At 32.6% G+C, this 24,106-nt stretch overlaps 1 protein-coding gene across 1 annotated transcript in view; it reads right to left on the reverse strand.

Annotated features, from left to right (window-relative positions):
* Positions 1-12,495: 12,495 nt before the first annotated feature.
* LOC123677417 (endothelin-converting enzyme homolog) overlaps positions 12,496-24,106 on the reverse strand; it is a 180,780-nt gene continuing 169,169 nt past the window's right edge. The window contains exons 8-11 of the mRNA XM_045613918.1: positions 24,000-24,064; positions 23,645-23,886; positions 13,055-13,211; positions 12,496-12,997 (exon numbers count right to left, since the gene is read on the reverse strand). Coding sequence (XP_045469874.1) covers positions 12,777-12,997; positions 13,055-13,211; positions 23,645-23,886; positions 24,000-24,064 — 685 coding nt within the window. The 3' untranslated portion in view covers positions 12,496-12,776. The remainder of the gene's footprint in view (positions 12,998-13,054; positions 13,212-23,644; positions 23,887-23,999; positions 24,065-24,106) is intronic.

The following is a 24,106-nucleotide window of genomic DNA, read 5'->3' on the forward strand; positions in this document are numbered from 1 at the left end:
CAATGCGTATCTTCGTGCATATGTACTCGATACTTCGAAATTATGATATCATTTTCTTTTCTAGTTTCTTCGAACGTACATATATCGATAATTATCGCTGCAAAATAGTTATAATTGTTTTTCTCTAGTTCATTCATAAAACCCTGAAAAAAGGGGTAAGTTGTATATTTTTCTTATCGTCATTATTTGATTGTTGTATACGTAATATATATGAAAATTTTTGATATTCAGATTTAATTTGATAAAGGAATGCATCCGCCATTTTAACATTTCATCATTTTACGTGAAATGAAAATTTTTATTCTTTATTTAAATATAATTTATTATAATCAAATATTTTTTAATACCTATTATTGATGTTTAAATGTAACTTCGTTTTAACTATCGTGAATTTTTATCTTAAATGAAGCATAATAAGTTATAACTCAGTTTATGAGTATTTTCACAAAACTTTTATGTAGAGGATGTTTTTCGTATCTATTATTTTTTACATTTTTCGTTTGTTACATTTTTGAAAGAGATCTTTTCTGAAACAATCTACATATGATTGCCTTGAGATCATCCTTTTAGTTTCTTATCTCATTTGGCAGTCATTTTGTTCAAGCGATAAAATAAGTACATGAATATTAATATCTTTTATGTAAACTTTGGTTGTTTCAGAAACAGAAAAGCCATCACCTTAATTTGGCTTCTTATTAATTTCTGTTCTCTGATTTTCAGTTTTTTTTTTGGTATATTTTTTTTGCTGAATTCCTGATTGGTTCTTGATAAACGTTGAAAGTTGGATAATTACATTGAGAGTTCTTCGTCTAAAGACAGCCCATCATTGTCGATTGTCAACTTACAAGTCAAATTATTTACTCTCCTTACAATTGAAGAACTGCCAGACCTAAGTTCTTATCAACTTCGGTGGAGGAAGATTGGCTCAGTATAGAGCTAGGACTTTTACCTCTTCAGGAAAGTAATTTAGGATCTTAGAAAATTTCATTCTTTTTTTATACAATTATAAATTTCGGATTCACTTGTATATATTTTCATTTTATAAATATTGTATGTAAATTTTTCTGGTACCAGATATTTTAAAGATTCGGATTGTGAAATACTTATGTAATTATAAGAGGTGTTTGATCGACCTGGGTTTTTGTCCCTTCCATTTGGTAGATTCAGGGATCTGAACCACGACTCAAACAAACGACTGTTCTCGGGCATTTTGAGTTGTAACGAAAAGGTTACACATAATTTTGGCGCCCAACGTGGGGCAGTTAAGGTCTTTTTGGCCATTCGATCACTAGATCTCTCAGTTTGCCTGGTGGGGGTGACTGTTTATTTGGGGTTGATCATTATCCTCGTTCCGGATAGTTCAGGTTATTATTTTTGGGATCATCTCTCGGCAATTATATCTGATTTTTCAGTCGGGATTTATTTTTGTTTGTTTTTTCTTACTAAGTTTTCAATTTCTCCTTTCTACCTTATCTTATTTCTTTGAATTTTCTATCGTGGAAAATGTCTCTCAACCCAAATTATCTAAAACAGAATGAACTCGCTTATGAGATTGCGATTAAAGGTATTGAGATCCTGTCATCAGTGGATGACAAACGTAAAATTTTGAGAGGCTTGCTTTCCCAAGAATCCTCGGATCATGGTTTCACTGTCTTGTCTGATCCTTTTTCTTTCAAAGAAAATGTTGAAGGCAATAAAGAAAGTTTAACAGATTTGAAGGAGATTTGCGCTAAGTTCAATTCAAATTCTCCTCAAATTGATCACAAACGTATACTCACTCGTTGATTTGTCTGGTAGAGACCTCGGAAATTTCCATATCAAGGACATTAAGCCCGATTTAAGTAGAGAAGATGATCCTACTGATTCCTCAGATGTTCAATCCGAATGACCTGAATGTTTTGTGTTTTGTTAGTATTAGGTATTGGTTTGTATCGCCTGGAATAACAAATGCCGTTTTTCATTCCTCCTTTCCTCTTATCCTTTCCTTTTCAGTATTCGATTGAATTGATTGAATTGAGACAAAAATTATAAATTGAAGCATTTAAGGCACTTATATTTATTTCTATCTCTCATTTATCTTTATCTCTTATTTATCTCTCTTTGTACTACGAGCAATTATCTTCTTGTAATGGAAAGTAGTCTTGGCCATTGCAATTATCTTTATCTTTTCTGCTCTAGTATAATTACTTTTCAGCCTTTATTATATGCTTCTACCTCTGTTCGAATCAACGTGCAGTTATACAGTATCTAATGTGCATTGCATAAATCTTTGGTGTAACTGTTTTGTTGTTTTGAAGTAACTAAGTCTTTTGTGTCTTTTCAGATGCAGTTCTATGTCTCTATGAAGTCAATTTCCTTGATATACCTTGTGATCCCTGGATCACTGGCGCCCATCATTTTCTCGTTCAGTTAACTTTGTGGATAAAAAAAAAGCTCATTGTGAGCAAAGACTTTTTTTTGGGGGGAATGAGGAGTGTGTAGCGTGCTACATTTCAAATTTTATATATTCAACTGAGTCAGACAGTTGATGGAAATCTGGGCGTACGCCAATGCGTATCTTCGTGCATATGTACTCGATACTTCGAAATTATGATATCATTTTCTTTTCTAGTTTCTTCGAACGTACATATATCGATAATTATCGCTGCAAAATAGTTATAATTGTTTTTCTCTAGTTCATTCATAAAACCCTGAAAAAAGGGGTAAGTTGTATATTTTTCTTATCGTCATTATTTGATTGTTGTATACGTAATATATATGAAAATTTTTGATATTCAGATTTAATTTGATAAAGGAATGCATCCGCCATTTTAACATTTCATCATTTTACGTGAAATGAAAATTTTTATTCTTTATTTAAATATAATTTATTATAATCAAATATTTTTTAATACCTATTATTGATGTTTAAATGTAACTTCGTTTTAACTATCGTGAATTTTTATCTTAAATGAAGCATAATAAGTTATAACTCAGTTTATGAGTATTTTCACAAAACTTTTATGTAGAGGATGTTTTTCGTATCTATTATTTTTTACATTTTTCGTTTGTTACATTTTTGAAAGAGATCTTTTCTGAAACAATCTACATATGATTGCCTTGAGGTCATCCTTTTAGTTTCTTATCTCATTTGGCAGTCATTTTGTTCAAGCGATAAAATAAGTACATGAGTATTAATATCTTTTATGTAAACTTTGGTTGTTTCAGAAACAGAAAAGCCATCACCTTAATTTGGCTTCTTATTAATTTCTGTTCTCTGATTTTCAGTTTTTTTTTTGGTATATTTTTTTTGCTGAATTCCTGATTGGTTCTTGATAAACGTTGAAAGTTGGATAATTACATTGAGAGTTCTTCGTCTAAAGACAGCCCATCATTGTCGATTGTCAACTTACAAGTCAAATTATTTACTCTCCTTACAATTGAAGAACTGCCAGACCTAAGTTCTTATCAACTTCGGTGGAGGAAGATTGGCTCAGTATAGAGCTAGGACTTTTACCTCTTCAGGAAAGTAATTTAGGATCTTAGAAAATTTCATTCTTTTTTTATACAATTATAAATTTCGGATTCACTTGTATATATTTTCATTTTATAAATATTGTATGTAAATTTTTCTGGTACCAGATATTTTAAAGATTCGGATTGTGAAATACTTATGTAATTATAAGAGGTGTTTGATCGACCTGGGTTTTTGTCCCTTCCATTTGGTAGATTCAGGGATCTGAACCACGACTCAAACAAACGACTGTTCTCGGGCATTTTGAGTTGTAACGAAAAGGTTACAAAATTATGCTGTAATAATTTTTTCCATATTCATATTCGATTTGCAGTTTTCACGTACTGCCGGTATGAGAAGAATGTAGTAGTAAAACTCATGTGTTCTCGGTATTCTGAAGAGCAAAAAATTCCGAAATAGGGTAACTAATTAGTTTGAATAGAGCCTAAAATTATTCCGTAATAATTTTTTCATATTCATATGATATTTGCAGTTTTCACGTACTGCCGGTATGAGAATAATGTAGTAGTAGAACTCATGCATTCTCGGTATTCTGAGGAGCAAAACATTTCGAAATGAGTAATTATAGTTATTCATGCAAAAAGTTAATGTTTATTGCACTCGACGTGAAATTGCCGTTAGGCCGAGTTGGACAACACGTCGAGTGCAATAAACAATTTTTGCACGAGTTGCATACAACATTTTTTTTACGTTCATGCAAAAAGCAAAAAATGATTTATTGAGGTGCGGCACTAGGTGTAGGAAAATGAAAAGCGCTACTTGAATACTTTATTATTTATATAGATTTGCATTGAAACAGGAACTTATGCGTTACGAATACTTTAACTCAAATTTTATTTTTACCATCAATGTTGAAAGTGAATGAACAATTGGTGTATGAGATAATATAATATATTGATGAATATGATGAATTTTTATCTTCAATTCAGTATAGGTAAAAATATTTCAACTGCATTTCAGATGTAAATACGGCTGTCTGTTGTTATGCCCGACACTCACGAAGCGTTTTTTCGAGCGTTTGGTAGCGAGCGTCGAAGAGATTCCAGTCGGGCAGTCAAGTTCATACTCTGATTTACAGTCGTGCGGCCGTGTCTTGAGCTGTCTGACTGTAAAATTATACGAATGCTCGACTATGGGAGCCTCGTGAGTGGCTGCCTTTACTGTTGCCTGTCGGCACGTTTGATGATTTAATTATACCTCTTTGTTATTGGTGAACCCAGATGAACAAATTCTTCTAGGATCTGAAGACTGAAGTTTCTCCGAGATGCGAAACAGGTTTATTTCATCCGGGCTCGTATTTTTAGAATCCCGAAATATAGATACATACACACAAAATTCCTGAGTACAATTTTTTTTTCACTTATCTCATGAAACATCATAAGACGTCGAAAATTTATTCAACGTTTATACCCCTTAAAATTATCTAACTCTGTTATTCGGGTCTAACGATGTATTCAGTTACTGAATCCAATGTTTATTATGCATACTCTGGGAACGGAAGGCAATAAAAATAGACAATTATGAAATTAATTGTTTAAAGAAAATCAGGGTTTCCGATGCCGATTAGGTACGTCTACAAAATATATCCTATTTTATTTCGCTAACACAAAATTTATTAAGCTTTGTTGGAGAATCATAGAAATAAAATGATGGATTATTTCTTATGAATTGAAATGAGACAGGCTGTTCCACCATGGGCGCGATTTCCGGTGAAGGCCTGAAATTTTCAAATGTTCACAGTATCATTAGGCTTCATTAGAGCTATATTATTTAATTGTTTCGAAATACATGGGGCTAACAAAAAATGTGTAAATGAATGAACAAAATGTTTTTTTTATAGAACAAACTGTTTTTATTGAATTTCCTGTTTAAAAGGAATAAATTAACCCAAGATTTTATATGCTTTAAACTTTATATGTTTTAAACTTTTTTTGAAATATTTCGATTTTTTATAGAGAGAATAGGCTTTGGAAGAACTGACGTTTTCAAAATGAATGAATTCATTAAGATAAAATTTAAAATTGAATTCTAGACAAATGGAGGTTAGTACTTACTTTTTGATAATCATTGGGAACTCTGTTTAGACAATTCATTGATGACTCATTCAAACTTTATTATCGGGCATATTCCAAATGGCATAACATGTTTTATATTAACTTATCAGGTAGCAAATTTTTGTAGTAGCAAATTTGAAAAGTTGTTCACTGAATGAAAAAATAAATTATAGAGTGTATCAGTTGAAATAGTCCAATATTAACGTTTCAATGCGTAATCAATGAATTTTATCATTTTGAATACCCAGTAGAGTTCTAAATGATTTCCTTTCGGAATCTAATTCAAATGAAATAATTCATTACGAAATTTCAGCGCTTAATAATTTTGTTAAGACTATCTAGGTATATTTAGTTGTTCTAAGAATTTCAAGCCTAAACTTTTAACTTCGGTCTGTAGAATTTCAATATTATGGTTAAACGTATGTCCTCATTCTAATAATTGATTGAAATATGTACAATTGTTCTTGCAGTTAAAAAACCTCATTAAATATCCATTAATTCTAATCTGGAAAGCCTTCCTGTCGAATATAGATTTTACCTGTTTACTCATTCACCTTCCCGGTTAGTCGTTTCAGACAAATTGTTTTCAAACTGTGAAGAAAATAGTAGTAAATACCAACAAATTGGTATTCTGAAGGATCTACGAAATATTAAATATTGGGTAATTGGGTTTTTGAATGAATTTAGTTGAAATTTAATAAGTTCAATGAAAGTAATAAGGCGCTTATTTAGCTCTTACTAGATCGAATTTTTCAGGTCCAGAGGTGTCTCAGTGGACACAAAAGTCAACAATATTGAGGACAAAGAGTACGCAACTGATTTGTTTGTGATTTTTTTAGAAATTTTTGAAGATTGAACAACTAACAATATACAACTTTTTCGTCTCCTGCATATGCTTCATATCTAGAGCTTCGTTTTCGAGAAAAAAAAATTGAAGCCACTCTATTACATATCATAGACAACATGAATAGTTTTCTGAATGATTTGAACTAATTTTTTTTTCTCGATAACAAAGCTTGATATGAGGATAAAAGAGGATACCGAAAAGTTTCATTTTTAGTTATTCAATCTAAAAAATAAAAAACTACAGAAAAATAAGCAGGTTAATTCATAAATAACTAGATACCGTTTTTTTTCAAACTTCTTCACTCGTCATATCTCGCAAACGAAGCAACTCCGGACGGTTCGTAGACCATTTTTATGACCAAACTAATCAATATCTGAAGCTTCGTACCAGTGCGACCAGATTTAGTAGAAATCTACTTTTTTAGTAGATTTTTCGCATTTCCATGAAATTTTTTGTAGGGAGATTTTGGTAGATTTTATAAGTTTTGAAAATCTGACCGTGACGGTTCGGAATTGGGATACCTTGATTGTTCCGATGAATCAATTCATTGTTCATCGAGGTTCTACGTGGTTCTCGAAGAACGTACAGATGTAAACATAATAAAATCATAAAACTTCTTTCGTGGCTGTCGGTTGACAATAACTACAAAAGGTGATGGAATTTTCGAAGGGTAGCTCATTTAAAACAGATGGAGTAGTGGTCAAAAATCTTCAGTTGAAAATATACCATTATCTCACATCAGGTATTCTATTAAGCGGGAAAAAAAATGTGTAATAGAATTAACAAAATTTGACAAATTGAAGTGACTGAATTTTTCAGATTTATAGATATTTATTCAAATTACAGAATCGTTTTTTATGAACTTTATTTTTTAGAGAATTTTCACGTATCTTTGTATTCTCAATCAAAATTATTTAGATTTATTTTGTAATATGAGACTATGGAAGCATAACTTCAATTGTTGATCTTGATTCGAATTGATCAATTCGAATTCTGAAAGTTACGATTGAAATCAAATATAATTATTAAAATAATTTTTGTTACTTGAAATCGTACTTATAAACTTGAACCTTACATATAATGTATATCATTGAATAAAAGAATTTTTGGAAAATTTCCGCAAAAACCTATTTTTTTTATAATTCTTTCAAATTCCATTTCGAAACGTATTTTGTATCTAGTGTCTCGAACACTGATGTTCAAAGAATTTTGTATTTGGTTATATTTCATTGGGTATTTTGTACATCATTGTCAGTGATTGCATGATTTTGGAAATATTCAAAGTTATTTGGGAAAAGAACTTTTATGGAAATGAGTAATTTCTGAAAAAGAAACACAAATCGGTAAAATCTTCTCTGATCGGACAAAAACTCTTATGTATCCACTTATGTGATCTTTGGTTCTTCGTTTTTACTATAGTTGAAAATAATGAAGTATTTGTTTGAACAAAAGACATAGGTACGGAAGCAGGTATAAAGGTCGTGAAGAATAAAATCTCAAAATTAAATTAGTTTAGTTTTTAATCGATGATTAAAAATTTAAACATTGATTACGTTCTGATTTCTCTTGCACCATCTGTAAAATGACGTTTATTTTCCCGATAAGTTTTAAATAGGGTTCTGCGCATAGTCCTAATATCCATTTGACATTAGGTCTATGGTTCTGAACAACTCAAAAGATCGAAACATATGACTTACATAACCTGAATATTATTTCTTTATGGACATTACCTGAAGGTGTCACATTGTATGTTTCTGTGTTTGGTTTTGTGAGGAATTTCAGAATTGAAATATGGATTCAGATTCAGATCGTGACTTATCATTCAATGACAATTTATAATAATGATTTGTAATATATGTTAACTTTGTCACGATAAGAACAGAGATCATAATACTAGAAAATTGTTGACCAGATTTTTCTATGATCACCGTCAATATTTTGAAATGTTGCCAAACATATCTCCTGTTTAGCTAAACATCGATTATTATCAAACGGTGCAACCGATAAGAATTATAATCATCGATTAGTACTGAACATTGATTACGTAAACAGCGTTTAATTTTTCAATGAAGCAATTGGCCCTAAGGCATTGGCCAATAGTCGATTAAACAACAATAGTATTACTTACAGAGTTAGGTAAACGACAGTGAAAATTCGAATAATAAGAATAAACATAACATAAGGGTCAAGAAATTGATACGCAAAAAAGTTCCATTAGGATTCTTCCATGGTGAAATTCATAATTTCATTCAAATTCTCATTGCTCTGATACTTGCTTAAAGAAACATTTCAGTAGTCACTTAAAAAACAATGACAGAAACGATTTTTACGACGATTTTACGAGTAATGAGAAAATTTAATGCAGCATCATCTGTGAAATTTTGTCAAAAAGTATGTTTTGTTAATTTTCAGAACGATGTTGGTAGATTTTTGGTAGATTTCTGCGGCTAATTCAGTTGATTCACCATATGCCAATCTGGTCACGCTGCTTCGTGCCGTAGTGAGAAATCAAATATTATTTACCTTAGTCGTTCAAGCCGTTCATAATTTGAGTTAGTTTGATGGTTCAAAATGAATTTTTATTTAGGTTAACTATCTTTCTCACCAGATGTTAATGTCATTATTTGGGATAAATATTTTTTCCGAATACTGCATTCTATGCGGGTTGGGTAGGTCATAAAAAGTCATAAAAGCTGTTTATGATTTGCCGAAAGAACGGTTCTATTGAATTTGTTTTTGTTTAAAACAAATTTTATCTTGGAAATATGCATTCAAAAACTCAAACATACATTGGAATATGGAGTTATGCAAATGCATATTTATCCGAAGCCTAGTTAGGGTTGAGCCAAACTCGTCGATTTTGTGATCTAGACAATATTGGATAATTTTTTCCAGATATTTTGTTTGAAATTTTAATGTTTCTGGTTGAGCAATCCACATAATATTCATTACTACTCTTGAAATTGTTATTTAATATTTAACGGCAACATTTTATTCAGATTGAATTGAAAGTTTCGAAATCTTCAGAAAAAAATTCGAACGGCAATATCTACGGAATTCCTTGTCGGATTTTGATAAACTAAACAGCAACATTCGATACTCGAAGATATTCTGAAAATTTCAAGTTTGAATATCTCTCTGAATATTATCATTGCTTCGGCCGGACGAACAGAATCGAATTTCAGGACGTATTCATCATCAGTGAGTGGAACCTCATTGTTTTTGAACATCTCTTGCACCAAATTCATAAATTACAGACAATATGACGAAATAATAAAGCTGAACAACGGCTCAAAAATATATAATCATAATTTTTCAAGTATAGAATAATAACTCATCACATTTGTCCCTTCCATGCAGGTTCCTGCTATTTCATATTCAATCTATACGTTGGTTGACTAGTATCATTCATTATTGTGACAATTCAATTTCTACTTTCATTCAAATAAAGTCAAACATTTTTCTATTTACTTTGAAAATTTTATTTTGAATCAGTTCGCTTCTATAAAGTTCTGGTGTACTTCTTCTCTTACCCGACCATAATCTTACATATATTTATAGAAACAATATTTATTCCGTTTAAAAACTTCACTTTCAACAGTTCTCACAAAAGTGCTTAGTGCTCGAAATTTCGATTTACTTTTACAAAGTGCTTAGTAATCGCGAGTCTTTTGTGAAAATCGGTGCTTAGTGCTTGGTGCTCGAAGCCCTTTTTTTTCGAGTGCTTAGTGCTTAGTGCTCAAGCACTTTTTTTCAGTGCTCGTCACAGCTCTGCAGCTGTAAACGTACTAGGACTTGGTAACTGTACATCGTTATTTCCTTCAAGCTGAAATATTTGTTTGTCATGATGACAGTGCAATAAAAACTTTATTGCACTAGTGCAATAAAGAAGTTTTTTTCCCACTAAATATAGTTCAATAAAGTTTTGTTTTTTGCATGAATGTAGAAAATTTACTTTAAGTAGAGCCTAAAATTATGTCATAATAATTTTTTCCATATTCATATGCAGTTTCACGTACCTACTGCCGGAATGGAATGAATGCAGTAGAAGTACTCATCAGTTCTCGGTAATATAAGGAGCAAAAAATTCCGGAATGGGGTAATTAACCAAATACCACCAGAAATGAAGTATATAAGAACTAAAAAAAACATTAATATTAAGCTAAAGTTTCACCTGAAAGATTTATTTTGTTTAGTTTAACTTTGTGGTTGTTTTGAATATTTTATAGTATTATATTTTGTATATTGTTAAATAGACCTTGTCACCAGTACTTGTACTGTGTTATAGGTCAAGAATAAAGAAGTAAATAAATAAATAAAAATAATCAGTTTGAAAGGAGCCTTAAATTATGCCGTAATCATTTTTTCTATATTCATATTCGATTTGCAGTTTTCACGTACTGCCGGTATGAGAATAATGTAGTAGTAGAACTCATGTATTCTCGGTATTCTGAGGAGCAAAAAATTTCGAATAGGGTAATTAATCAGTTTGAATAGAGCCTAAAATTATGCCATAATAATTTTTTCAATATTCATATGGAATTTGCAGTTTACCTACTGCCGGAATGAGATGAATGGAGTAGAAGTACTCATGTGTTCTCGGTAATCTGAGGAGCAAATTCAGGAATAGGGAAATAAATTAGTTTGAATACAGCCTAAAATTATTATGTTATTCAAATTATTCTGAGGAGTTTATTCACGATTGGGTTCTGCTAGCTTAACCGTAAAGCTAGCAGAACCCAGGGTTTTTTTGAAAAAGTAAATTCAGAAATTTAGTAATGGGTTCAAACGTGAGCCTAAAATTATGGTGTAATCAGATTTCCCATATGATATCGATTAGCTTGACGTTAAGCTGCTAGCTTAACGTTAAGCTAGCAGCACCCGCGATTTCTCCGACAATTCAGGAGCAGAAAATTTTTGAATTGGGTAATAAATTAGCCTTAAATGAGCCTAAAATTATGTAAAAAAAAATCGAAAATTCGAAAGTGGTTCTGCTAGCTTAACGGGGGTGAATTTTTCGATGCGAATAACGTTCAGTTCTTTGATGACTGAAGAATTGAAATGTTGTGACGAAAATGATACAAAAACCGAAAACAACGGGTAAGTGTATACCGATGACGAGTGCGAAAATCACAGATGGCAAAACAGAAGGGGACGCCGACGAAGCGGGTAGATAAGGAAAGAAAAGAATAAACCTCGGACAAAGACAAACTCGTAGACCAATAAAAGTAATCTTGAGAGCGATAATAAACTCACAAACCGTAAAAGGGTCCGATTTCTTGCTGCTGTGTCTATTTTAAAGAAAAGTAAAAAGATTATTTGTTCGTTTTATGGAAAAATTTTTGTTCTTCGTCTTTGAAAAAATTCTGAAAAGTTATATTCTGAAAATCTTGGGGGGTGGTAATTACTTCCAGCACCCCTCCATTTCTACGCCTTCAATAACGACGATTTCCCTCAAAATTCAAGGCTAGGATCGCCTTTTTTTCCCTCATCCTGAAAATTGAGGGCTTCTCAGAAGGGCTGGGAGGAGCTGAATATTTAAAACTTCAATTTCAAAAGATGCAGACAAACGCACGTGGTAGTGTTCCCCCTGAAGAATGTGGTTATAGAATATTCTCATCAAATAATTAATACAAAATTCTAAACCACCAACAAAAATTGTCGAGATATAATAATAATTCCTCGTAGAAAAAGTAGTATATACTTCATCTAGAAGGCCATTGTTGTCTGGCACAAATTGTCCTCAATGATTGCTTTCCCATCTTTATTTTTGTGATTCAAACCATCATACATATCATGAGGCATTCATTCAAGAATTAACTCGAGCACTACTGATATTCTGTTAGTTATTACATGATTTGATAGCGATTTCAATTAAACCAGAAAAATTATCATCAATAATCGAAGTTATATCGAACTTTTTTCATCCATCAAATAATCCAAATGAATGGATAACTGTGGCAACCAAGACTTTGAGAATGGTTATTATCCTCAATTCCATTCAGTACCTGTTATTTGATTGAAACAATATTTTCATCAAGCTTTTCACTAAAAGAGTTTCATTCGGTATAGTTACATCCATAAATAATTTGATCCATTAATTTCTCTACGAAAATTTATCTTTTTTGATTCGGTAAATTACATTCTTAAAAAAATGGAATAGAAATAATCGTTAGAACTGATCTTGAATTGAAAAAGTTACATTTTCTTGTTTATACATAAATACAATCAAAATTTCTTCACATTATCGTGAAAGGCTTCATTGAAATGGATTATTTTCAAGATCAAAATAATGAGGTAGATATCTTGAAAATTGTCTTGAAATTTCTCTTATAACTCAACTCGTTTCTTCCCTTTGAATTTAATTCGTATAATCTAAATCTTCTTTGGATAGAGCTGTCAAATATGGGAATTGCAATCTATCTTCAAATCTCGTCATAGCTGATCCTGGTCTACAATTGAACTCTTTCAAAAATTCCTCAGAGTTGCCCAAAATATTTTCTATTCTGAATTGTGGAGGCAATATGTGGCTTTCGTATGCCTCTATCATAAATTCAGTGAATTCCATATCTCTGCAGAATTCTGAAAAAGGACAAAGTTATAAACAATGTGGTTAAGAATCCATCATCTTTTGAATACCTTGAGTCATTGTTAAAAAAAAGATTTTCTCTTTAGTGAATTTGTATGAAATCCATGGCAATGAAGGATCATTCTTGAACGTGTTGAACGTGTTTGTTAATAACCTCAAAGCTGTGTTTTCCGCTAATCTTTCACTTTCGGAAAGAGCATTATTTAACTGGAAAAAAATCATATGTGTGAAATGTAGCAAAAATTACAAATTGTTTTATACAGAGTAAAAAAATGCCCCCCCCCCCCCCTCGCGGACCTTATAAATATAAAATGTATCCTGAAAAATCGAAAATATGCGTTGGCACTCTCATGGGTGAAAGATTGGATATGAACTAGAATATTAGAAGACACGTTGAATGTATTGTCATTAATGCATATACATAGAACCATTTGCAGCAGTCTTGATGTTGAAAGATACGATAGTCAAAAAAATACGAGACTAGAATTTGTTATTAAATTTTTAATATTTGCTGATATGTCTTAATTTAATAGGTGTAGTGAAAAGGAATTCATCATTTGTCCAATAGATGACTTTAGTTATCTGTATTTTGCGTTGTACAAGTCCGATCGGGTTGCACTATATGGCGTTAAAAAGATAAGTTTTCGCACTACAAAATCATCATGACAGTTTTGTGATGAGTTGACTCTGTTAAGTTTGAGCGCGCCACAATGATGGATACTAGCAATAAGAAAATACGCTATATTTTATAGTTTTTCTTATAGATGAAGACAAAAATACCAATCAGGCGGCTGAAAATGAAAATAGTGTTTTTGCTCTTATACTGTAATAGCCAATCACTTGCAATTTTGATTTCATCGATTCCGTTCCGGTAATTTCGATGTCAAAGATGCACCACTAGCCAATTGTCGAAAATATCGATAAAAGTATAGATATTGTCGATTCCTCTTTCGATTGCTCAAGAGCTTAAGAGTCCACAATAAACCGTTTGGAATACTATTCGCATAAGGCTGATCTCAAGAAGATGCTAGATGTATGAATATCACAGCATGGACCGAATTTCCACTGCGAATAACTGGAGAATCGCAACAAAATCGCCCTACTTTTGAAACGCTTGGTAACTGGTGATGAAAATTGGAACATTAATGACAACGTCAAACAAAAACGGTCATGGTCGATACGCGGTGAGCCTTCGGAAACGGCCAGGAAGGTTTTGCTGTGTGTTTAGTGAGATGTTACTCTACTAGAATAGGTTCAGCAGAGGGCCACCCGAATACCATATGGTTTTGTGCGTCCAGACTATGAAAGTAGATTAGCCCTAATGAATATCTTCAGGTTCTCGATGAGGAGGTTGAGGGGCGATCTCATGATAACTTATAGATTGCTTTATAGTCTCTTCGGTTGTGACCTCGGTCATCTTTTTGTGCTCAACTCAAATAACCTCAGAGGACATACGTTCCAACCGAGGTTCAAACTCTCACATGAGAGATTCTTCACCACCACCAGGCAGTACTTCATCTCCAACAGAGTATTCGAGGTTTGGAACAGATTGCCGACCGAGATAATTTGTGCGCCTTGTGTGAACAGTTTCAGCAACAAATTTGACTTGTGGGCCTCACAGAATGCTGTGTGTGTGAAATTAAATTCTTTTTTTTCTATGATCTTTTTTCATTCAATAGCTCGAATTTTCTTTTCATCCCTTTCTTCATATAACTTTTTTATATTTTTGTAATCTAGTAATTTGTGACAACATTGAATTAGGAAAGAAAATGGAAGACACACTTATTTATATAATTGTATTCTAAGACAATCGATTTCGGCACTAGGCCATCATCAGGTCAGCTGAAAATAAGATGTAAAAATAAAATCACAACATGATAACTTAACACACAATTTTTACAAAGTTTTTACAGTGATAATGTCTGATATAAATGAAAGGATGTATTATAAACTCACCGTCAAAGAAATAAGTACTTTTCATAAAAGACATTAAATGTATAATAATTTTTCTGATAATTTGTTTCCATGTATAAACATATATCTAGGTGTTAAAAGATAAATATTAAATTGTACTTCTTTCTATAAAAACCAATATTGACAGTTTTTGATTGGAATATGTTTTATGTTTTCATAATTCCGTGTATTAGGTGACCTTCAGATTTATCGAAGCGAATACAGAGGCAGGCGGAAAAGTTTATATAGTTAGAGGTTGGATCATCTTAAATAAATTAACAGTGGGATAATCTTTAATATCGTTGAGGAGGTGTTCGTCATTCTTGTTTTTTTTTTTAAATCTCTAGTTGTTCTAAGAGTGTTAATTTATAAAAATCATTATGTTGATGCAGTAATTTTAGTTTTTCTAGTGAGGTAGAGTGTTTGCTCTCAACTAGATGATTTCCCATGGCAGAAGCAGGTCTATTTTTTATATGTTCGTTAAATCTGATTTTTGCAGCTCTGGTCGTCATACCGATATAGAAGGCAGGACAGTTATCACATGTTATCCTATATATACCGCTTTTTTGGTTGTTGTCTTCTTTGGGTTTATTATTGACGAGCATTCTTTCTACTGTTCTATGCGATGTGTTGACAAGGTTCAAATTAAAACCTTTCAACAATGATTTTAGTTTGTAGTTGAGGTTGGAGAAGTAGGGGATGGTTGCGTATGTCGTCTTGATAGCGGTATGTGGGTATATCTTTTTGAGAAGTTTCCTCTTTATTATAGACAACATTACTTATTTCAACATATTTTAGAGTAATTACAGGCTAAGCCTCAACTCTGTATCACGTTATAATAATAATAATAATAATGGTTATCCACCAAGAGCTGTACACCTAAAGCACAACTTTAACTGTGGTAATTGAAGCCTTGTTCTTCATGCAATAATAATGGTTTTTTTTTTACTACACCTTATACTTTCTTGCGCCTGGGTTTTCTTATGAAATAAATTTACATATATTTATGGAATATGTGAAATTTTTCCTTGTTTTTGTCCCTCAAAAATTTCGGAAACTGAATATGATATGATTCACTGAAATCCATCTTTCTATAAAAAAACACTTGACCCAGTAGGTACCAACAAAAATTCCTGCTACTTTGCTAACATATATGTGGGGTTTTTATGTGGTTGTCTAGGGGTTTTATAAAAGGCCGCCGGAACTTAACCATTGTTTATTTACACTATGTACAATTCAACTTCAATTGAATGTACAGCCACTGAACTTTCGTCTATCGAACTATCGAAGTTATTTTATTTCGTATAATTCTTAATCGTCTAATTGTCTAATTATCTAACTCGCTGCGTCTACTCTTTTACGTCGAATCATATGCGTCTATCACGTCGAAATCTTTAACCTTTTCCGTCTAATCTGTAACGTCGAATACTAACTATGTCCGTCTCCTCTCTAACGTCGAATTCTACCCTCGTTCGTATGTATCGTGCTCCATTCTCCGTCTCAAGTACCTTTTCCCCTTACGTCTCCCTATTTCGATAAGAACTGCCTGGTTCTTTCGTCTCGTAAAGTCAGTGTCGTATCATTCAGTTGGGTGTTAAGAATTCGGATCCCACACTCGGCCATCCTACTGAGAATCCGACTCGGATTCATACTGTATTCAAGGCTTTATATACTCTGAACAAGTTGAAATCCGAATGGGTCCTTCGTGATTTCCTTTCTTAACTACGTCATATCTATCATTTCTCTTCACTTTGATCACTTCGTATGGTCCTAAAAATTTCTTATGCACTTTTAATCCTGCACTGAATTCAGTTCGTCTAATCGAAACTAGGTCACCTTGTTTGAAAAATACGGCTTTACTCCTTTTTCGGTTATAATTTTTCCGACTTTTATTTTCGACTTTCATTAAGTGCTGCTTAAGATATTCTTCTCTCAAATTTTCTCTGGCTTCGTCAAACTGTTTCTTCACTTCTTTTTCGATTAGTTCTACAAGCATAATATTTTCTTTTCTTCTCATCTTGATTCCTTGAACTTTTCTCGCTCTCTCTAGCGCTCCATTTTCGTCAAGTGGTTTTTCTTCATGTTCCTTTTCCGGTTTTATGCATATCGGTTCTTCATCTTTGTGTACTTCAAAATTAGTAAACATGGTCTTTTTTGGCTTAACCTCTCCCATAATTCGTTTCTCTAACTTTCTGAATTTTCTATCGTCTATGTACGTCAAATCAATCTCATCGTCTACTATGCTCTCATCAACTCTGATACTCATTTTCTGTGTACAATTATTCCATCTTCTCTCATGTTTACTTCTGCCTGTTTTAACAAATTACTTCCAACTATAACTTGGAAGTCAGAAGTCTCTTCGGGTATAATATAAAACAATATATTAAATTTTTCCCCGTCTATATAAACATCTTTTCTGATGGAACCTATTGTTTCAACTCGATTTGATCCTATCCCTTTAACTAAGATCTTATCCGTCGAAAGCAAATCGTCTCTGAAATACAATTCGTACACGTCTTGTCTAATGGCGCTTATATCACTGCCGGTATCAAATAATACTAGTAATTTAATTTCGTCAAAAGTCAATTTAATTGCATTTCGCGGTACTATATTCATAGTATTTACATTTTTAGAAGTTTGAGTCTGTTGTGAAATTTTGTCAGGACAGTTCGATGATAAATGACCAAATTTCTTACAACTAAAACATTTCACGCCTTTACTTCTGTCTGGACACTCTTTGGATTTATGATCGTGGCTTCCGCAATTATAACAAAGTTCTTGCTTATCATTCCTATTCTGATAACTGATTTTTTCTCTATATACCTTCTTAAATTCATTTTTTTCCTCATGTCTCATACCGTCTCTTTTGATCTTGAAAGGTTTAATATCTCTTACAGGTTGTTTCTTGGAAATAGTTTCATACAGTTTCACTTTTTCCTTGAATTCTGGAAAGTTTCTGGCACCATACGATATAATTTTATTTGATGATTCGTTTTGTATCCCATCTATAATGTATTGAATGATAACTTTATCTTCTATGTTAGCTCGACTAGCTATTTCCCTCATGATCAATACATATTCTTGAAAATTTTCATGATATTTCTTCTTTCTAAACATCAACATTTTATGAATTTGTGCACTCTTTACATTGACTTCAAACTCCTGAATCAATCTTCTCTTCAAAATACTCCAAGCTCTAATACCTTTTTGAGACTGAATAAATAGTTTAGCGAGACCTTTCAAAGATTTCTTTGCAAATATCAACTTTTGCAAGTCATTCCATCCCGTCACTTTTGCAATTTCTTCGAAATCCTCGATCCACTTTTCTATTGGATAATCTTCTTTTCCGTCAAATGGCCTAATACTATCTTCTACGTCTCAAAAAGTCAATGAAAAACTCTCTTTTTTTCATAATTTTTCGTCTATTGAATTTGTCATGTCTTGAAAAATATTTCTCGACGTCACTGTTTTCGTCTCGTCGTCATTTTCGTCATCTCTCTCTGATTCGTTGGAATCCTCTTCTAAATTTCCGTCATCTACTTCGAATTTTATTAAGAATGAGCATATGCGTTCGATAATTACGTCATCGGTTCCACTATAATCCAAGCCAAGCATATTGGAAACGGTTATCAGGTCTGGGAGTCTAAGTTGTTTATACACATCTTGTACTTTTGTCAAGTGATCGTCTGAGTTTTTGTCCCACCCAAAACCCGAAAATTTACGTAGCGCTCTACGGACCTTATGCGGTTCGCCTTCATCACCGAAACAAATTAAATGCAATGCTCTGACAGCAGATAATTTAGCATGGGATATTTGATTTTCAATTATTGTTATATCGCCCAAAGTTGACATTTTTAATAAAAGTACTCAGTCAATATTCAATGAAAAACTGAAAATTCAAACTCAACTCAAAATTATCAAAATATTCGATTTAATATGAACGTTAAATGGCTGTATATTCTCACAGAATAAATCAAATCAATAACCACAAATATCGACAATATTCAAATGCAATTTCAACAAAAATATTAAAGAAAAACAAATATAAAGTTTCTTCTTTGGTCGTCTTCTTCAACAAGCCCTCTCAATATGGAAATTGGAAAGATAAACGTCCTTCCTTGAAAGTCTGCATACAATTTTACCATTCATCCTCTGATTACTGCGGAAAATTGATCTCGTTTCGGTCCTTTCGTCTATTGGATCAAAACTCACTCGTCTACACCTTCGGAACTGGCTTCTTCCGTATTCCCAATTGTTGATTGACTAACTGTCAATTTTTCCTCTTCGCAAATTCTGGACACTTCTTCGTCGATTTCGATGTCTTCTCCAAAGGATTCTTCGAACTGTGTGGTTTTCTTCTTCTATCCTGTTCGATGTAGGGGTTTTTCACTTTTATCCCGGTGGAGATAGGGCTTCCTTCTTCTTCGATCCCGGTTGAGCCCCCAAAATGTAGGGTTTTTATATCGTTGTCTAGGGGTTTATATAAAAGGCCGCCGGAACTTAACTATTGTTTATTTACACTATGTACAATTCAACTTCAATTGAATGTACAGCCACTGAACTTTCGTCTATCGAACTATCGAAATTATTTTATTTCGTATAATTCTTAATCGTCTTATTATCTAACTCGCTGCGTCTACTCTTTTACGTCGAATCATATGCGTCTATCACGTCGAATTCTTTAACCTTTTCCGTCTAATCTGTAACGTCGAATACTAACTATGTCCGTCTCCTCTCTAACGTCGAATTCCACCCTCGTTCGTATGTATCGTGCTTCAGTCTCCGTCTCAAGTCCCTTTTCCCCTTACGTCTCCCTATTTCGATAAGAACTGCCTGGTTCTTTCGTCTCGTAAAGTCAGTGTCGTATCATTCAGTTGGGTGTTAAGAATTCGGATCCCACATATATGAGCCGTGACTTTCTATGCCCCCCACCCTCAAACATCGTCTGGATCCGCCCCTGACACAAGTTAATTTGTTTAATAACGATACTCAGATATAAGAACTACTACTGATCTCAGATAATATACTATTGTCTTCGATCGTTAAAATGTCCCTACTGTTCTCAATATACAGGGTGTCCCGGGAAGAATGCGACAAACGAATACCGTGAATTGAGGACACCATAGAGGAATCGTATCAAGAGGTTTCAGTCGCCTGAGTGCCTTCGTTTGGGATATACAGGGTGATGTTCATCTTATGGGTGAAATTTCTCAGATAAATAACACTCTAACTATTCGATCGAATAATTTCAAATTTTGAAGTTTTGTCACTCTTCACTATAACATTCCTTCAATATTTCTGAAATCTACTAAATCAGATCCGGAGTAGGAAAATTTCAGACTTTCCCTATTTTCCTGAATATTGGATCACCCTGTACGTGAACATTATGATTTTTTTTCGTTTTCGTAACACAAAATTATTGTTAATAATTATTATTGTTAATAAAAGTTTTAAATCTCTGCTTGGCACGGTCATACAGGGTGATCAGTAAACATTCACTCATGAGTGAAATTTTTTTAGTTCAAACATTCTTCAACTAATTAACCGAATAATATAATTTTTTCAGTTTTGTCATCCTCTACTATCGCTTTCCTTCACAATTTCTGAAATCGAATAAATCAGATGCGGACCAGGAAAATTCAAGACGTCTTTTATTTTTATGGATTTTGGATCACCCTCTACGTGAACAATATGATTTTTTTTCTGTTTTCAAAACCACAAAAAATTTATTTATTATAAAAATTCTAAATCTTCAGCTTGTCACCGTCATACAGGGTGATCAATAAATATTCTCTTTTGAGTGAAATTTCATAGTTCAATAAATCTTGAACTTGTCGGAAAAAATTATTTCGAATATTGCAGTTCGCTATTCACTTCTAATGGAATAAACAATTCCCGTGAATCTAACGAATGGGCTCAGGATAATCCAAAATCAGTGATACATAAAAATTCCCAAGTTAGATTCTCGATAAGTGTTTAGTGCGTTATCTACAACAATCCTTTGATTTGCCCTAATGTTTTTGAAAATAGGAAGACAGGAGAATTCATGAAAATTTCCAGAAACATAATTTTGTAATTAATTGACTATTGGATCCAATCCGAAACCTTCCATGTGGAATCCATTTTTTCATTCGAGAAAGTTACATGAAAATCGGTCGTATGGCTCTAAAGATAATCAATGCTGCAATAGAAACATGCAGGTATAAGCGACAAAATATTTTTTTTGTTCGTGACAAATAATTCAGTTTTTCAAGAATATATTTCCTAAAAGACGGTCCTGATAGCTACAAGCCACGCCCCTCAGGGAGGAGCAACGTTTTTAGTTCACAATTCTGGCACTTGAAACAGATTTACAACGTCACATAGAATTTTGAGTAACTATGATGTAATATATTTCTAATTGGTATCATTGGAAAGAAGAAGAAATAGGCTATGACCATGTCGTATTAGATTTTCAAATTTTGGTCAACTGAAGCGACAATAAATTATTCAAAATTGGTATTGAAAATCGTACTTTCTACTTCAATAAAACAATTAATTTGCAACTTAAAGTGAAATTATTACCTAACGAACATACAAGGGATAAAGACCTTCCAATATTGTTTTGAATCATCTCGATAGCGTTTACCGTTCCTGAGAAAATCAAGACCGAATTAGTTAAGAAAACGCCTGAATTTGCGCCGCGTGAACGGACTCTTAAAAAACATTCCTATGGAAACGTTGTAGTTGCAACATAATAGGTCTAATACGCTCTAACCAAAAAAAGTACGTGAATATTTGACTGAGTCTGTTGAAAACAAATAGATTGGTAGGCTTCTCAATCTAGCCCTCTCGATCCCTTCATCTGATGGATTATTCATTATGAGGAGGTTTACAGACTAATAGTAGCTAGTATTTGCTACAAAGAATTATTAATGTTTGAGATATTGGATCTCAACCGATTACGATAGCGAAGTCTATAGCAACTATATCAACGTGCACAAAAATGTGTTGAAATGGAGGGATACTATTTTGAATAAAGCCTGCTGAACTGAAAATATTTTTCTCTATTCCAGTATCGTAATGAGTTCATTACAGTTCTAAAAACAGTGCTGTAATGATTACATTACAGCATCATTACAGCATTGTTTTTAGTTATATTTTTCGTTCTGGTGTTGTTAATACTGACTTCCAATCCTATGAAATTTCAACAAACGTCAATAATTGTCAATATAATAATAAAAATTTGGATAAAGTGGAATGATTCGCAACATTAATCTCAATTTATTTCAATTCTGCTGGTGTTAAATTTATATGGTCAAGCATGATTCACGAATTTAATGGGTAATTGTAAATTATTATTATACATACGACTCATATCCAAATTCCGTAATCTGTCAATTTTGGTAATAGTGACACCAACTGCCAAGATACAATACAAATGTCACTAGGATATATAATATGAATTTTTCGTTGAATTTCTACAATATTCCACAAAACCTGACTGAAATAGAGAAAATATCGTCTAATACCCGTTGCAGAAGGCAATTCCAACACTCATTTGTTCGAATTTCGCATTCGTGTAGGAATAGGAGCCCATTCAGCAACTTGTTTTAGAATATACTATATTCATTTTGTTTTTGATTCATTGTTTTCAAGTTCCAATGTTTTCAATTGATTTGCTGTTTTTGTTATATTCTTTATCCAGTTTGTTGATGAGAAATTTTCTTTAATATTTTGAGCAAAATTTAGGGAAGGCATTCGTAAAGAATGAAAAAAGTGTGATTCTCGAAATAATTTTACCGATAAATTCGAAATTTCTTGAACTATGAAATTTCTTCCATGAGGGAATGTTTATTGATCACGGTGTGATCATTGATGTATGACGGTGCCAATCACAGAATCAGAATTTTCAATATGAATTAAATCTTTGTGATTACGAAAACGAAAAAAAAACATGATATAAACGAACAGGGTGATCCAATATTCACGAAAATAGAAGATGTCTGAAATTATCCTGGTCTGAATCTTATTTATTCGATTTCAGAAATATTGAAAGAAGGCGATAGTAAAAGTTGACAAAACTTCAAAAATTGAAATTATTCAGTGGATTAATTGAAGAGTATTGAACTTAAACAAAATTCACTCTCAAGGGAATGTTTATTGATCACCCTGTATAACCGTGCCAAACAGAGATTTAGAATTTTTATCATGAAATTATTCTTTATATTTACGAAAACGAAAAACGATCATAATGTTCACTTACAGGGTGATCCAATATTCACGAAAATAGAAAAAGTCTGTAATTTTCCTAGTCCGGATCTGATTTACTCGATTCCAAAAATATTGAGTGAATGCGCTAGTAATGAAAAATTTGAAAGTATTCGGACGATTAGTTAAAGAGTTTTTGAACTGTGAAATTTCACTCATGAGATAAACATCACACTGTATATACCAAACCAAAGCACTCAGGTTATTGAAACCTCCTGATACGAGTCCTCCGTGATGACTTTCATTCATGGTATCCGTTTGTCGCATTCTTCCCGGGACACCCTGTATATACTTAATATACTATTAAAATATTATGAAATACATACATAATTCAAGAACAACAACAGAACACTCAAATGCGGTACATTAAAATGAATGTGAGTTAGAAACGATTTATATACTCTGTCTGTACATTTCAGTTCAAACTTCATACTTACTGAGAAAAAATACTCTTGATTTCCGAATTTTATTGGATTAGACAAAACAATCATATCTCGTGTTTGGTCTGCAAAGTTAATGTAAGATGCGTTAGCTATTTCAGATAACTGAACTCTGTATTGTATTCCAATTGAATCGAAGGCGTGACCTATTATTTTGGCCAAAGGAAAACCCACTTGAGCCATAATTATGTATCTGGGGAAATCTCTAGTTGCCCTTCTCGATAAGCCATATGGTATACCTTCGAAGAAATAGATGTATTACTACTCTGAATTATTTTAACTTTTATAAAAGCCATCTACTTGAAGGAAATTTCAAATAAGCCTTCCATAAAAAAATCACTCGTATACTTACATACAATATCATTTGCATAAAAGAAAACAGGTTCTTCTTTGGTTGCATCTACAAAGTATCGATACCTAGGAAATCAACAATATTACTCTTATATTGAAACATAATTT

Source organism: Harmonia axyridis, chromosome 4 (assembly GCF_914767665.1).
Source record: "Harmonia axyridis chromosome 4, icHarAxyr1.1, whole genome shotgun sequence".
Taxonomy (NCBI): Eukaryota; Metazoa; Arthropoda; class Insecta; order Coleoptera; family Coccinellidae; genus Harmonia; species Harmonia axyridis.